Source organism: Drosophila santomea, chromosome 2L (genome assembly GCF_016746245.2).
Source record: "Drosophila santomea strain STO CAGO 1482 chromosome 2L, Prin_Dsan_1.1, whole genome shotgun sequence".
Taxonomy (NCBI): domain Eukaryota; kingdom Metazoa; phylum Arthropoda; class Insecta; order Diptera; family Drosophilidae; genus Drosophila; species Drosophila santomea.
Window position 1 is genome coordinate 24,835,416 of NC_053016.2, and position 13,570 is coordinate 24,848,985.

Sequence of the window (13,570 nt, forward strand, 5' to 3'; positions counted from 1 at the left end):
TTTTTTCGTTGTCGTCGTTGCGAAATGAAAACCTAATTATTCTTGCCACCAAAGTTAGAGCAATCTTTTTAATAAACGAATTAAATTCTTCATCCAAACGTAGAATGAGACCCCGGCGTATTTACTTAAATCTGGCTTACTATTAAAGAATATGGTATTAACAAATTAAAAGTGGGAATCTTATTTGAGGTTGTCCTTATGGACCACCCTCCCCTTAATAAGAACAGGCGTTCTCAGGTCTGCCTGCACTTTTTGTTCTGTGCACAATGGAGTTAGTTTGTTTCCTAACCTTATATTGTTTTTGAAAAAACCCTTGTCTCCTACCTCAAAAACACGGTTTTGCCTAGCTGGGTTGCATTTGTTGTTGTTTTGCTGGGCCTTTATCAACCTGTCTTTAATGCCTAGGCAGCGATCATCGGAACCCGTGTGGAGGATCTCGAGCGGTTTCTCTTGGGTGACAGAATGTAGGGTCCGTTATATTCTATCGTTGCCCTCAAGATTAGTTCTGTCGTATCGCGGAATTTTTTTGTCTAACTTAAGACACCTGGCTATTTCTGTCAAGTTGCTGTGGAATCGTTCCACTTAACCGTTTGACAAGCTATGCAGCGGGGCCGCGTTCACAATGTCAATGTGGTAGTTGTTTTTAAGTAACGAGGTCAGGGAACTCGACTATAGCGTTTTACCTTGTTTTGTACTAGTTTTCGTTATTAAAGACGTTTACTTCATTGCCCACAAGCTGCAAACAGATTTGTTTTTACGTATGCCTGATTTCTTGTTTATTTATAATGGAAGGCAAAAATGGTTGAAATTAGGAATATAACAATAAGTCAAAAAGTTTTCATGACCTCCAACTCATAGAAAAATGTTGTTAGAAGGTTTATTAAACCGAACACTCTGTTTATATCTTTAGACCGGTTTCTTCCTTTTATACTGATTCTTAACCAAAAAAAAAACACCCTAACGCAATGATTAAAATTAATGATTAGACCCAATGTTGTACATTTTTCGTGAAATGGTTGCTACCATTCTGCCAAAAGTTGATGTGCTTTGTGGGATTGGATTATAAACAAATTCTCCTCTGACTTCTGTCGTTAACTTAACATGTTTTTCATGATTCACACCGTCGATTTTGATAAATCTTATTTACGCGTTTGTCTTTAGAGTGAATTAGAAGTTGATTTATTTATTCATCACTGAATTTAAAAACTTTAGGTACACAATATTAAAATACTTTTGTTCTGCGTATTTTTGTTTATTTGGATAACATAAAGTTAATTGAAAATATTCAATTGCAAGAGTGTTTCTACAACCTACGCATACATGAATCGCCAATTGTATTATAATATATTTAGTATTTCAACTTTTTCAGAAAAAACGTTAGAGATGGAGGAATTTAATTCAAACGGATCAGTGGTTAACGGTACGGGATCTATGGAAGTTCCTCAATCTAATGCTGAAGTTATAAGGGGACAAATATTTGAAGTGGGTCCTAGGTATATTAAACTCGCCTATATAGGTGAAGGAGCTTATGGAATGGTTGTGTAAGTACCTATTAATGATTTTCAGCCTACAAATGTAAAAATCTGTTTTGTAGAAAATTTATCGAAAAAAAAAATTGTTTTGAATATTGTTTGTTTTTCATAATTTGTTTCATAATTTTGGAACTTGCCCTATATCACTATCGAAACGCACGGTCTTATGTTTATTTGATTCTCAATTTAAATAAAAGCTGAGTAACGGAAATATTCCAAATCGTCTTCTCTTGTTTTTATTTTTCTGTTTCATGTAATCCATTTTGTTCCTTTATATAGTCCCTTAAAAATAGTATTTTTTAATCAATGCTTTTTGAAAATTCAGTGCAATTTAACACAAACGATTTTTCACTAAAATTGGCTTCGCCTCGTCGTATTATCGCTGCTTATTATGATTAGAGTGATCTACTAATAAGCTAAAAAAGTTAATTTGGAACATTTTATTATATGTTTTTTTTAATTTTTTTTATTTGCTGAATACAAATACATAGTAACAAAAAATAAATATCAGTAGCAACAACACCATACTCAAACAAAAAATACATAAATTAAAAGAAAGCGAATTTGAACTACAAATTTAAGAGAAAAACGGTGAAAGTGCAAAAGTAAGAATTTAAGAAATTGCACTTGGAAATAAATTTAAAATTTTTAAAAGATATTCTCAAAACAAGGATGGACGACGTTTTAGACTACAAACATTAGTTTTTAAATCCCAAAACGTTATTTAATATCGTTGGAATTAATTTATATTTGTTAGAATATGTTAAAACATTTGTTTTGTTTTATTCAGGATCAAGAACCAAGTCGATCTAGCCATGTCCGTCTGTCTGTCCGTCCGTATGAACGGCGCGATCTCAGGAACTATACAAGCTAGAATGCTGAGATTAAGCTTGCCGACGCCCACAAACCGCCAAAAGCTACCACGCCCACACTTTTGTAAAATGTTTGGATATTTTTTCACATTTTTGGTAGCCTTGTAAATTACTCTCCATTTGCCAAAAATCTTTTTGCCACGCCCACAAACCGCCAAAAATGTGAGTGTTGAAATTTCTCCTTTGCACTTCCACCATAACGTATTTTATTTTCGATCAAACAAATTATGGTTGCGGTACCGATGGTACGAAATGCCGATTTTTCACATAATGCCCAATCCGAAAATGATGAAAAATGTTTGAATTGTCCATACCTTTATTTTTTATAATTTTTTTTGGAGCGGCAAGGTCTATAATGAGGCGAAAACAAAAATTGATTTTTTCAAATATTCAATACTTGTCGGACGTTTGTTTTGGTGAAAAGCACATGGCTATATTTCCAACATCAAACGTACTTTAAAAAAAATTATTAAAATGGGACGAGGAAAGCATATCACTTCAGATAAACGTGACATGATCAATAAACCAATTTTTACGGAAAATCATTCAGAAATGTTGGTCGAATCCTTTAATGCTCGAACATAATGATACGAAATGCAATCACGTACAACGAGAAGCCTGAAACACGTGGGAGAAAACAATCACTGGGCACCCATCTCTTCAAAAGGCTTCTTCCTAGTAGCAAGAAGGATCCATTTAAAGCTGCTACCGAACTAAAAAAAGGACTCAACATATACGCAACAGTGCAAACAGTTCACACATGTCTAAGGGGAACATGGTTTAAAAGGCTGTAGTTCAAGGAAATTCCCTCTTTTAAATGGGAGACACAAACACAAGCGCATTAAGTTTGCCAAGGAACATTTAAATTGGCCATGCGAAAATCAAGGAACTTTTTATGGTTAGGTGAGAGCAAGGTTGTTATATTTGGATCTTAATCGTATGTAAGGCGCCCTAAAAACACCAAATATAAGCCAAATTACGCAGTAGAAACAATTAAACACCGAGGATCCCGTAAAATCTTATGGGCTTGTTTCTCGTACTATGTAGTTAGTGCAATACATTGGATAAAAACCATCATGGATCAACATGTGTTTGTGGATATTTTGCTGACGGTACCCTTTGCCGAATACTATCAACAAGACTACAGCCCCAAGTACACCAGCGGAAAAGCCAAGGACTAGTTTTATAATAAATCTGTTCCTGTTGTGGAGTGGCCTGCACAGTTCCCAGGCCGTAATCCCTTTAAACACCCTTGGTCGGATATGAGAAAAGCAGTTGTACCTTCAAAGCCAACTAACAACGAATAACTTTGGGCTATAATTAAGGAGTCATGGAGCAAAATAGGCATGGAGCAAAATATCCCTAAAACAGTGCCCAGCCCTAGTTGATTCCATGCCAAAACGTTGCGCTCCTGTTATTGGTAATAAGGGATACATTACGAAATATTAAATTAAAAGGATGGGAGTAGTTTAAATACGCAAGCTTTTGTTATTATTGAATTTGTTACTATGAAGTTTAAAATTTAACATTTAAGCTTTTTTCATGAAGTGGTGCTGTTTTATTTTTCGCCTAATTTTGTCGTTCTTAATAAAGTTCTTTATTTAAGATAAAAATAAACAAAACAATTGTAGTTCTTTTTCATTTCCTAATAAGTGAAATGTTTAACCTTTCTAAAAAGGTATTTCGGTTTATATTAAACTCTAAATTGTAGGTAGAAGACTTATTCAAAGTTTTACTGGGCAAGTCAGCGATGCTGCAACAATAATATATATATAAATATATTGTAAGCGCGCTACATACAAAACTAAACCAAAAGCCAGCGGCAAAGCGGAGGGCCAAGATCGCATTCAGTGTTTTCTTATCGTGGAATTATAGTGTAGTTATAGTTATTTTATATGATATTTTTCTGGCAAGCTTAGTATAGGTACCTTTGTGGGGTGCTCAATAAGTACAGAATTCAAGCTTTTGTGCTGAGCTTAAAAAAAATCGCCTTTTATGGGGTTTTAAGCCCTAAGATAAAATCGTGCCACAAGAAACCACCATCTCTCACGCAATTAATTCATTCACGCTTTTCCCGTGCCAGCAACGTTTTGAAAATATAATTTAAGGCTGATTATTTTAGATCTTCTGAATTGTTGTTGTAATAGTTTCCAGTTCGTAATAAGAAATTGAAGCGCATTTCCGGGCAGGAAACCCATAAACCCATAGTCCGAGCAGCTGGCTGAGCAATCAGATTGAATGCATTCAAGAGTAGTTTCAGGAAATATATGTATAATTATATATACAGTAGCGACTGACAGTAGCACTGAAGAGATTTAGAAGTAATTGATGAAGAGAGCAGCTGACTGCGCAACAGGTGACCCCGGTCCATCGACCATAGGGATAGCGCTTTTCTAGTAGACACGCTAAGCTCGTTGCTATTTAGAGCGGGAGCTGGTAGCATTGAATGATAATTAAACTCAATCGACGAAGTTGCTTGAGCAAAATCTCAAAAAGCCCATACGCATCTGATCCAGAGAGCGACGAAAGCGCAGGTCCACAGAGAGCGATGAGAGCAATGCTATTCGCAAATATACGCAAACGACAAAAAACAACAACAAAAAATGAAAACGAATTAAGGAAAGAGAGAGAGTGTAGACAAAACGCTGTGCGGCAGGGCATCAACTTCAAATTGCATACAAATGCTAAATAAAGTTGCACAAAGCTGAGATTAAGACAAAAGACGGACGGCGAAACTGCTGATCGTTGAAATTGTCGTTTGGAATAGAGCGGTAATCCCAGAAGAAGCAAAGTTCAATTGAAAAGTTTTTTGAGTTTTTTTGCTGGCGCCTCCGTAATAAATCTATTTCACGAAAATGAACAACCAATCCAGAGGTCTGCTTCTGGTCTGGAGGTCTGGATGGATATTACTAAAGACAGCTTGACTTATTTACATCTACGTCAATTTTATCTAAGGGATTGCATGTCATTAAGTCAACCTTAACTTATCCGCAACTTTCAACTTATCCGCAACAAGCTTAGACAAACCCTCAGGCTGTGTGACTACTACGACGACGAAAAACGTGACGATTCGAAGGCTGGAAGTGGGCAGCAGTAACTTCGCAATTACTTTCGAAAAAAAACGCGTCTGCTCACAACCAACGTCAACTTTTGCTTAACTTCATCATAATACTGCACTTCACTGCACTGCTCCCTGATGCAGAAGCTGTCTTATTGGCAATATAAACTAGCTACTAATAACGAACTTTATGTACCTTTTAGCTCGTTGCTAATAATAGATCCACTGCTGGCTTCGATTTAATAACTTATACCCATTTTTGGCAGAAGCTACGCACTCATCTTATGATCCATCGAATTCAAGTGTTATCTTTATTATGTCTAGTTTAAGATCCCATGGGATCTCTGCAATTACGGAAATTCTGTGATACGTCTAAAATTGAGTCTGATGTGTCTATTTGCGTCTGATGACGCAAGTGTAATTTAGTACCGCGCAGTAGTTCATCCTGGCGTGTGATTAACTGAAGATAACGATGTAAAGATAATGACTTACAGCTGTTAATCTTGTACATATATAGGGTGATTGTTTAGCTAATATGTTTTTATCACTGGTCTAGAACTCGATTTTTTTTCATACGCACACATACATACATACATTTACATACTTCACACATTTTATTGTTATGGTTTTTGATAATTTGCAAACAAAAGTTTGGACCAGTGCGACCAAGTCCATGCTTCCCTGCCCTATCTGTTTGATAGTAGATTAAGAATAAATATATATTATTTCCTGTTCTATTCAATTACTTACTTATTTTTTAAATGGAATTTTCTTCTTCATCCAATATTATAAATATCGTCATCAGAATCGCACTGCGATCGTTTTCTTTTCCAGCTGTAGACGAAAAGTCCAAAAACCTTAATACCTATTTTAATGGATCCGAGGAATCTACAGCTCTGTGAAATATATGTCATGGTATTAAGCCGACTATTTTTCCTTGAATGCGACAATCTATAATTTTTTGTAAGCTTTGTTGCGTGCGTCAAAGCATTTTCTCCTAAGCATCCGAATTATTAATTTGGTAACCGTGAACCAAGATTATAAATTGTTAGTGACATCGGTAGATACCATGGTTAGCTACGCATATATAATTAAAAAGTTGTTTTATAAAATATGCGAAATTCTTCCGGAGTTATATAAAAATGGGAATAAATGGCGATTAAAATGGCGTATAATTAATTTAAATTATCTTCGCTAAAGCTTGTAGTAGATGCCTAGTTAGACAAAGGCTTTTCCAGCTCTTTGGGAAGATATAAATGTAACCATTAAAACTACCGATTTTTTTTGTATATTTCCTTTCTTATCTTGAATTCCAAAGCGTTTTTATTATTTTGGTGTATATTCAATCCGATGCACATTGAATTTTTTGATTTTCGAAGACAACACTCACAAGTACAATCTGGACCAATTCGTTGCTTTCAGCATGGAACAGCTTAGTTATATTCCTCGAAAGACGGAGAACGCATAAATTACACAACACTAAATTCCTAGAACAATATATAAAATAAAAATATACATTAGATACCTTAAATATTATTTTCCATACGTTAGTTACATTTTCTGGACCAATTTGAAACCTTTTATGTTTTCACGTTCTTGACCGGTCAATTGGCCAAGATCGGACGATTAAAAACCTATTATATGTATTATGTGTAGGGCTATATTAAAGTACATATATGTTTATACAGGGAAATTTAAAGCATTTATTTGTAAGATCGTCCGAAACGTTAAAATAAAATATACCAAAATTGGAATAAGCAGATGGACCATTTGAGGCGCAGTCCCGGTTAATATTTGCATAAAATATTCATTGTTCATAAATAAACCCGCCAGTGTTACTGTTTAGTTTGATTTATTGGTTAATTTCAGACACTTAATATTAATTAGTTCGACACCGATGCGTACGTTTCCTTGCAGATCAAAAATGTGACTAACTTAAGCGTTGGCTGTACTCACGCCATACTATTAAACTAGCATAAGACGTAAACAAGTTACAGTTAGAAGGGAGTTAGAAGTTTGAAAAAGTACTGGGCAAGCTCGCGGACAATTACAGCGGTGCGATGCTTACATTGATTCCGCTGATAAACTCCGCTGAAGCTGCAGACAAATGATAATGTAAACAAAGATAAAGGGTGACTTGTTCGCGCATACAGGGTGTCTCGTTCCCAAACATACCGTCCCCCCTGAACGGTTGTTCAGCAGAGGCAGTACAGCGATTTTGGCAATTGGGCGTTTGTATAATCCGTGAGCAGTCTTCACTGTAACGACTCGGACCTTGTCGTCGATTCCTGCGTGCACTGCGGGGATTCGGCCAAGAATCCATTTAGAGGGCGGTAGATTGGGCTCCTTGAGTACTACCAGTGTGTCGATCTTCAGATTCTCGGTTTCCAGATGCCACTTTGTCCGCTCATGAAGAGATGTCAGGTATTCCATATGCCACTTTTTTCAAAAGCCTTGAACCATAGCTTGCAGCTGATTCCACCTCTCCAATCGATTGACTTGCATATCCAGACGACAGGGTTCAGGCAATGCAGTATACGGAGATCCAGTCAAAAAATGGGCAGGCGTCAGTGGATCCAAAGAATTATCCCCAGTTGGGCACAGCGGGCGTGAATTCAGGATAGCTTCAATTTGGGTCAGGACAGTAGAGAGCTCGTCAAACGTAAAAGCCTTTGATCGAAGTATCCGTTTCATATGGAGTTTAATTGAGCGAACTCCAGCTTCCCACATCCCTCCAAAATGGGGAGCAGACGGGGGTATAAAGTGCCAAGAAATCCCTTCATTGGAAAAGAATCCTGCTAGTTCCTCATCTTTGGCTTGTTGAATGGCCAGACGTCTCATGTCATCCAAAGTTTGCTTGCCTCCATGAAATGTAGTTCCGTTGTCCGAATACAGGTCAGTAGGCTTCGCTCGGCGGGCAATGAATCGTTGAAAGGCTGCGATGAAAGCCTGTGTAGTTAGCTCATTAACAACCTCGATGTGAAGTGCCTTTGTAGTGAGGCACACGAAAATAGAAAACCATGCCTTTCCGATGCGTGGAGTTCTTCCTTTTGATTCCTTGATTGCGATCGGTCCAGCGTAGTCCAGCCCTGTGTGTTGAAAGCAGCGGCTAGCTTGAACTCGAGAAATTGGTAGCTCTCCCATGATCTGGTTGCTTGTGTCCTTTCGTTAAAGAAAACAGGATTTGCATTGGAAGACTGCCTTTCTGACGAGATTGCGGGCTCCCAGAATCCAGTACTGCTGACGAAGATTGGTGAACGTTGCATCAACTCCAGTGTGCAGATAGGAGACATGAAAATGTCGAACCAGCAGTCCAGCTAGTGGTGTATCTTTAGGTATCAGAATCGGGTGCTTGGCGTTGTAGTTGAGTGTAGATTGCTCGATTCTCCCACCGACTCGCATTACTCCATAATCATACAGAAACGGAAAAAACCGGATAAGATGTGATCTAGCGTTAAGCTGGCGTCGATTCTCTAGCTGCGCATATTCTCTGGCAAAGGATTTTTGTTGCACATGTCGACGTAAGGAATGGTGCCGAATTCCTATGATGAGATCGAAGAGTGTGAATAAAGCGATGACAGTAGCTAGATACCCTTATAAGACGCGTCCAGGTTGAGAATTTGTGGATGAGTAACTCGTGTATACTTTCATCAGGAAAGTTATGTAGAGTCGTGGGCTTTATGGCTCGTTCTTCGGTGTTGACATCGAAACTTGAAGATACGCTGAACTTGCTTGTAGAAGGTGGCCACTCAGAGGTGGGTGTGGCCAGCCAGGACGGACCGTTCCACCACAGTCGATGCTCCAGAAGCTTTGACGGATGAAGTCCTCGGGAAGCACAATCAGCAGGATTGTCTTCCGTGCGAACATGGTTCCAGGAGCTACGGGGAAAGTCGCTCAATATCTCAGAAGTTCGGTTGCAGACGTAGGTGTTCCACCGTCGAGGGGGAGCTGAAAGCCAGTGTAGCACAATTTCTGAATCTGTCCAGCAGATCGTGCTGAAAAGAGGAATTGTTAGTGATGTTTTGACAATAGAAAGCAATCGAGATAGAAGTAACGCAGCGTTAAGCTGCAAACGTGGAATTGATACGGGCTTGATCGGGGCCACCCGTGTTTTGGCGGCAACCAGAGTTACTTGAAAGCTGCATCCAACTGCAACTCGAGCGTAAACTACCGCACCGTAGGCGTGCGAGGATGCGTCGGCAAATCCGTGTAGTTGAACATCTCGAAATGGTGACGCAATATATCGTGGTACTTGGCATTGCGTAAGTGCTGGCAAATCCTCTACTAAGGCTCTCGAGCGCGTACGTATACTTTCAGGAATGGGGTCGTCCCACTGCAGGACACTTGTCCAGCTTTCTTGGAAGATTAGCTTGAGTGGAACTGTGACCGGAGCTACCAGTCCAAGCGGATCATAAATTCTTGATAGCTGAGACAAGAGTTCTCTTTTCGTCGGAGAAATGGTCGCATCGCATCCCTTTAGGTTGAGATACAGAACGTCCTTCCCAGGGTTCCATTGGATACCAAGAACTTTGACAGGTGAATCCGAAGCTGATTTGTTGAGGAGCTGGATAGGTTCAAAACATCTATCTTCCTCTGGTAATGATTTCAGAAGACGCCAACTATTAGAACTCCATTTGCGTAGCTTAAATTTTCCCTTATCCAAGAGGGCTATAAGCTCGTCCTTGAGAATCATCAGCTCCTCGAATATGTTGGCGCCTGTAGGGATATCGTCCACATAGGCATCGTGCAGAAGAGCGTGAGCTGCTCCAGGGTATTCATGGCCATGATCGTCGGCAAGTTGCTTTAGAACTCGAACAGCCAGAAATGGTGACGGTGCCAATCCGTAGGTAACCGTCAGCAGGCGAAAATGAAGCAGAGGTTCATTCTCAGTCTTGCGCCAAACAATGCGCTGAAAATTGGTGTGTGGCTCAAAGATTTTAATGCCTCGAAACATCTTTTCGACATCTGCGCATAAAACATATTGGTGCTGCCGGAAGCGTAGACAAACGCCAAGAAGATCGCGTTGAATCGGTGGACCAATATGTAGTCTGTCATTGAGCGATACTCCAGAGCTGTCCTTTCCTAATCCATCAAAAACTACACGACATTTGGTAGTCAGACTGTCCAGTTTGATGACAGCGTGGTGCGGCAAATAGAAGCAGGTGTCTGGGGACTCCTCAACCTGAGCCGAGGTCAGTTGTTCCATATGTCCACGTTGCAAGTAGTCGTCCAGGAAAGCTTCGTACTGCTGCTTCAATTCTGGATACCGACGAAATTTGCGTTCCAGCGAGAAGAAGCGATTGATGGCCTTTGGCAAGGTCGAATCAATAGGCGGTGCCTTCTCCTTGAAGGGATACTCGACGACGTACACCCCGTCCGTCGAGCGCTTGTGTGTGGCAGCAAAATGACGCTCTGTGGGATCGCTGGCGTCCAGGAGAGCCTGGTTAGGCTGAATGCTGTCCATCTCCATAAATGAACGAACCATCGTGTCTAGGTCCGCGTGATGAGTAACCGCAGAAGTGGGGTGATCATCGAATGCAGAGTAAGAGCCTGCAAAAATCCAACCAAATACAGTATTGAGAGCGATAGGAAAGTCGTTACCAAAGTGTTTCCGATCTCCTGTGTATAGAGACCAAAGTTGATCCGATCCAACAATGACATCGATTGCTCCAGGTGTGCAGAACGTTGGGTCTGCCAAAGGAAGCTCGCAGATTTGCCTCCACGTAGAGGATGAGGTGTCAATAACTTGGGCAGGAAGTGATGACGTCAGCGAGTTGAGAATGAACGAGACCAATTCGACAGTTTGGCCCGAATGACGAGAGCGCAGCTTGATATGTGCGCGTCCTCGGGTAACGCCCGCGCTGTTGGCGGCGAGACCGAGAATAGAAATCCGTGCGTGCGTTCGACGCACGCCTATTCGCTGAACAAGTGATTCCGATGCCAAGGTTATTGTAGATCCAGTGTCCAGGAGCAGCCTGCAGGTTGTAGTGTTTCCCCAGGCGTCGATGACGTCAGCAAGGATGGTTGGCAACAGAGTCTGAGAACCAGCCGCCGGAATATTCTCCAGAGTATGATGCGTAAAGTTGTTTTCCGCGGGAGTCTCGCTTCCCAAGCGATGACCTTCTCTAGCTAGCGGTTGATTGTGGCCAATTGTAGATTCCGCATGTGAGACTGCTGGTCGATCGCGGCTGTCAACACTTGCTGTGTCAATGTTGTTGCCATTTTGAATTGGCTGCGACGAGCCATGAACCAAAGTATGATGCTTGCGGCGGCAGATCCGACAAGTATGCCTCGATGTACAGTTGCCCACCATATGAGCCGGGCTGAGGCAATTGAAACAGAGCTTTCTTGATTTGAGGAAGTCTCGGCGAGATGCAATGTCGAGTGCGATGAATTGAGGACACTTAAACAGTTGGTGATTCTGCTGGCACGATGTGCACTTCGGCTCTTCCCGTCTTGGATGGGTGTCTGCGTGGTGCGTTGTAGCTGCGCGTCGAGCTTGGGTTGATCGAGTTAAGTTAAAAGCCTCCTTTCAGGAATCGGTTGATGGTCACACCTTTTTCCTCGGATTCTGCGCACTGAGCCCAGGCTTGGCGGGTATCGCTATCTAATTTTGAAAGTAAAATGAAAATTAGCCAGGGATCCCTCTCTTCGCAATTAAGAGCTCGTAGACCACGAATAACTTCGTCTGCACCATCGGCAATTTTCCGCACTGTGCCGATATTTGAATTTATAGCACTCGGAAGGCTCATGAAACTGTTTAAGAACGATCGAATAATTAGCGATTGTTTGTTATATCGCTGTTCCAGCCGATCCCATGGTTCCCGATAGTTCTCATTAGTAACTGGAATATGTTTAACTAATGCAAGCGCGTCTCCGGCAAGGTACGATTTTAAATAATGAAATCGTTGGCAATCCGTCAGGCTCGAATTGGAAGCAATCGATCCAATAAACATGTCCGAAAAATGTTTCCAGTCCTCATAATTTCCAGAAAAAGTCGGAAGTTTAATTCGCTCGAACTGAAAATCGACATGACTTCTAATATTCTTGACATTCATAAGGACGGACAGATTGACTCGACAAATGAATACAAAGGATTCTAATTACATATTTTCAACAAATCTGGTATACCCTTGAACTTTTCGAGTAACGGGTTGAATAATGTGTAAAAATTCACCATATGTTAATTATTCTTCCATGCTACCGTATAACTAAAAATAATATTTAGATGTTTAATTTTCCTTGAACTTCTCCTTGAACACCGAATGAATTAATGTATGATCGGATGGCTGCATTTTGAGATTTTAAGTAATCGGCCAATATTTCCTGAAATATTATAAATTAAAAATAATTCCTGAAATTATCAGCATTAACCGTCTCACAGTGGCGCCTTAGATACTTTTGGGTTACAAAAATCATAACTCTTGAACCAGTTGATTTATTTTTTATCATAATTTTTTTTTTTTATGAAAGTTAATTTGAGTACCTTTCGATTAAGTCATACAATATGGTGTGCTAAATAGTAGATTTTATACTCGACAATTAGTGTTTTTGGAGGCAGTTTTCTCAATTTTTATCTAATTTCGACAAATAGTTTTCATTTGTTTTCTCCGAAAATGCTAATATGGTACATATTTAATGTTTTAAAAATAAAAAATAAATAAATTTTAAAGAAAATAATTTTTATTTTGTAATTTTTTTTTTATCTATTTTTACCTTTTTTTTTTACAAATAATTAAAAATAATCATTCAATTTTACTTAATTTAATATTTTTGAAGAATAATTAATCATTATACATTCATTTAAAATCATAACGAAGTCAGGGATTGAAAAACAAGTCGCCAATACAGGAAAAATGTATGCCCGCCATACAATTTTGTACTGCAGAGCGACTGCGCTTGTAGCAGAATTTGCACTAAGCCGCGCGTTTTTTACGCTGAGTTGAAATTCGTGGTGGGACGTCGGGGGACCCGATCTATGATAAAAAATTATGATTACGATAAAGAACATATTCAAGAACAGCACCTCATACGCCAAACCCAAAATCCGGTAAAATCCCATCTTTTGTTTTCCATCAAAGTTGAAAAATATGTGAGAAATTAGTACT

The 13,570-nt window shown here is 39.5% G+C and overlaps 1 protein-coding gene across 7 annotated transcripts in view; it reads left to right on the top strand.

The window, feature by feature from the left end:
* The first annotated feature begins 1,103 nt into the window (after positions 1-1,103).
* LOC120443880 (mitogen-activated protein kinase ERK-A) overlaps positions 1,104-13,570 on the top strand; it is a 70,584-nt gene continuing 58,117 nt past the window's right edge. For 6 of the 7 annotated variants that reach the window (XM_039623265.2, XM_039623267.2, XM_039623269.1 and 3 more), the window contains exons 1-2: positions 1,104-1,212; positions 1,370-1,541. In XM_039623265.2, the coding sequence (XP_039479199.1) occupies positions 1,384-1,541 (158 nt within the window). In that variant the 5' untranslated portion in view covers positions 1,104-1,212; positions 1,370-1,383. Of the gene's footprint in view, positions 1,213-1,352; positions 1,542-13,570 lie in introns of all 7 variants that reach the window. The other variant, XM_039623266.2, reaches the window with a different exon arrangement.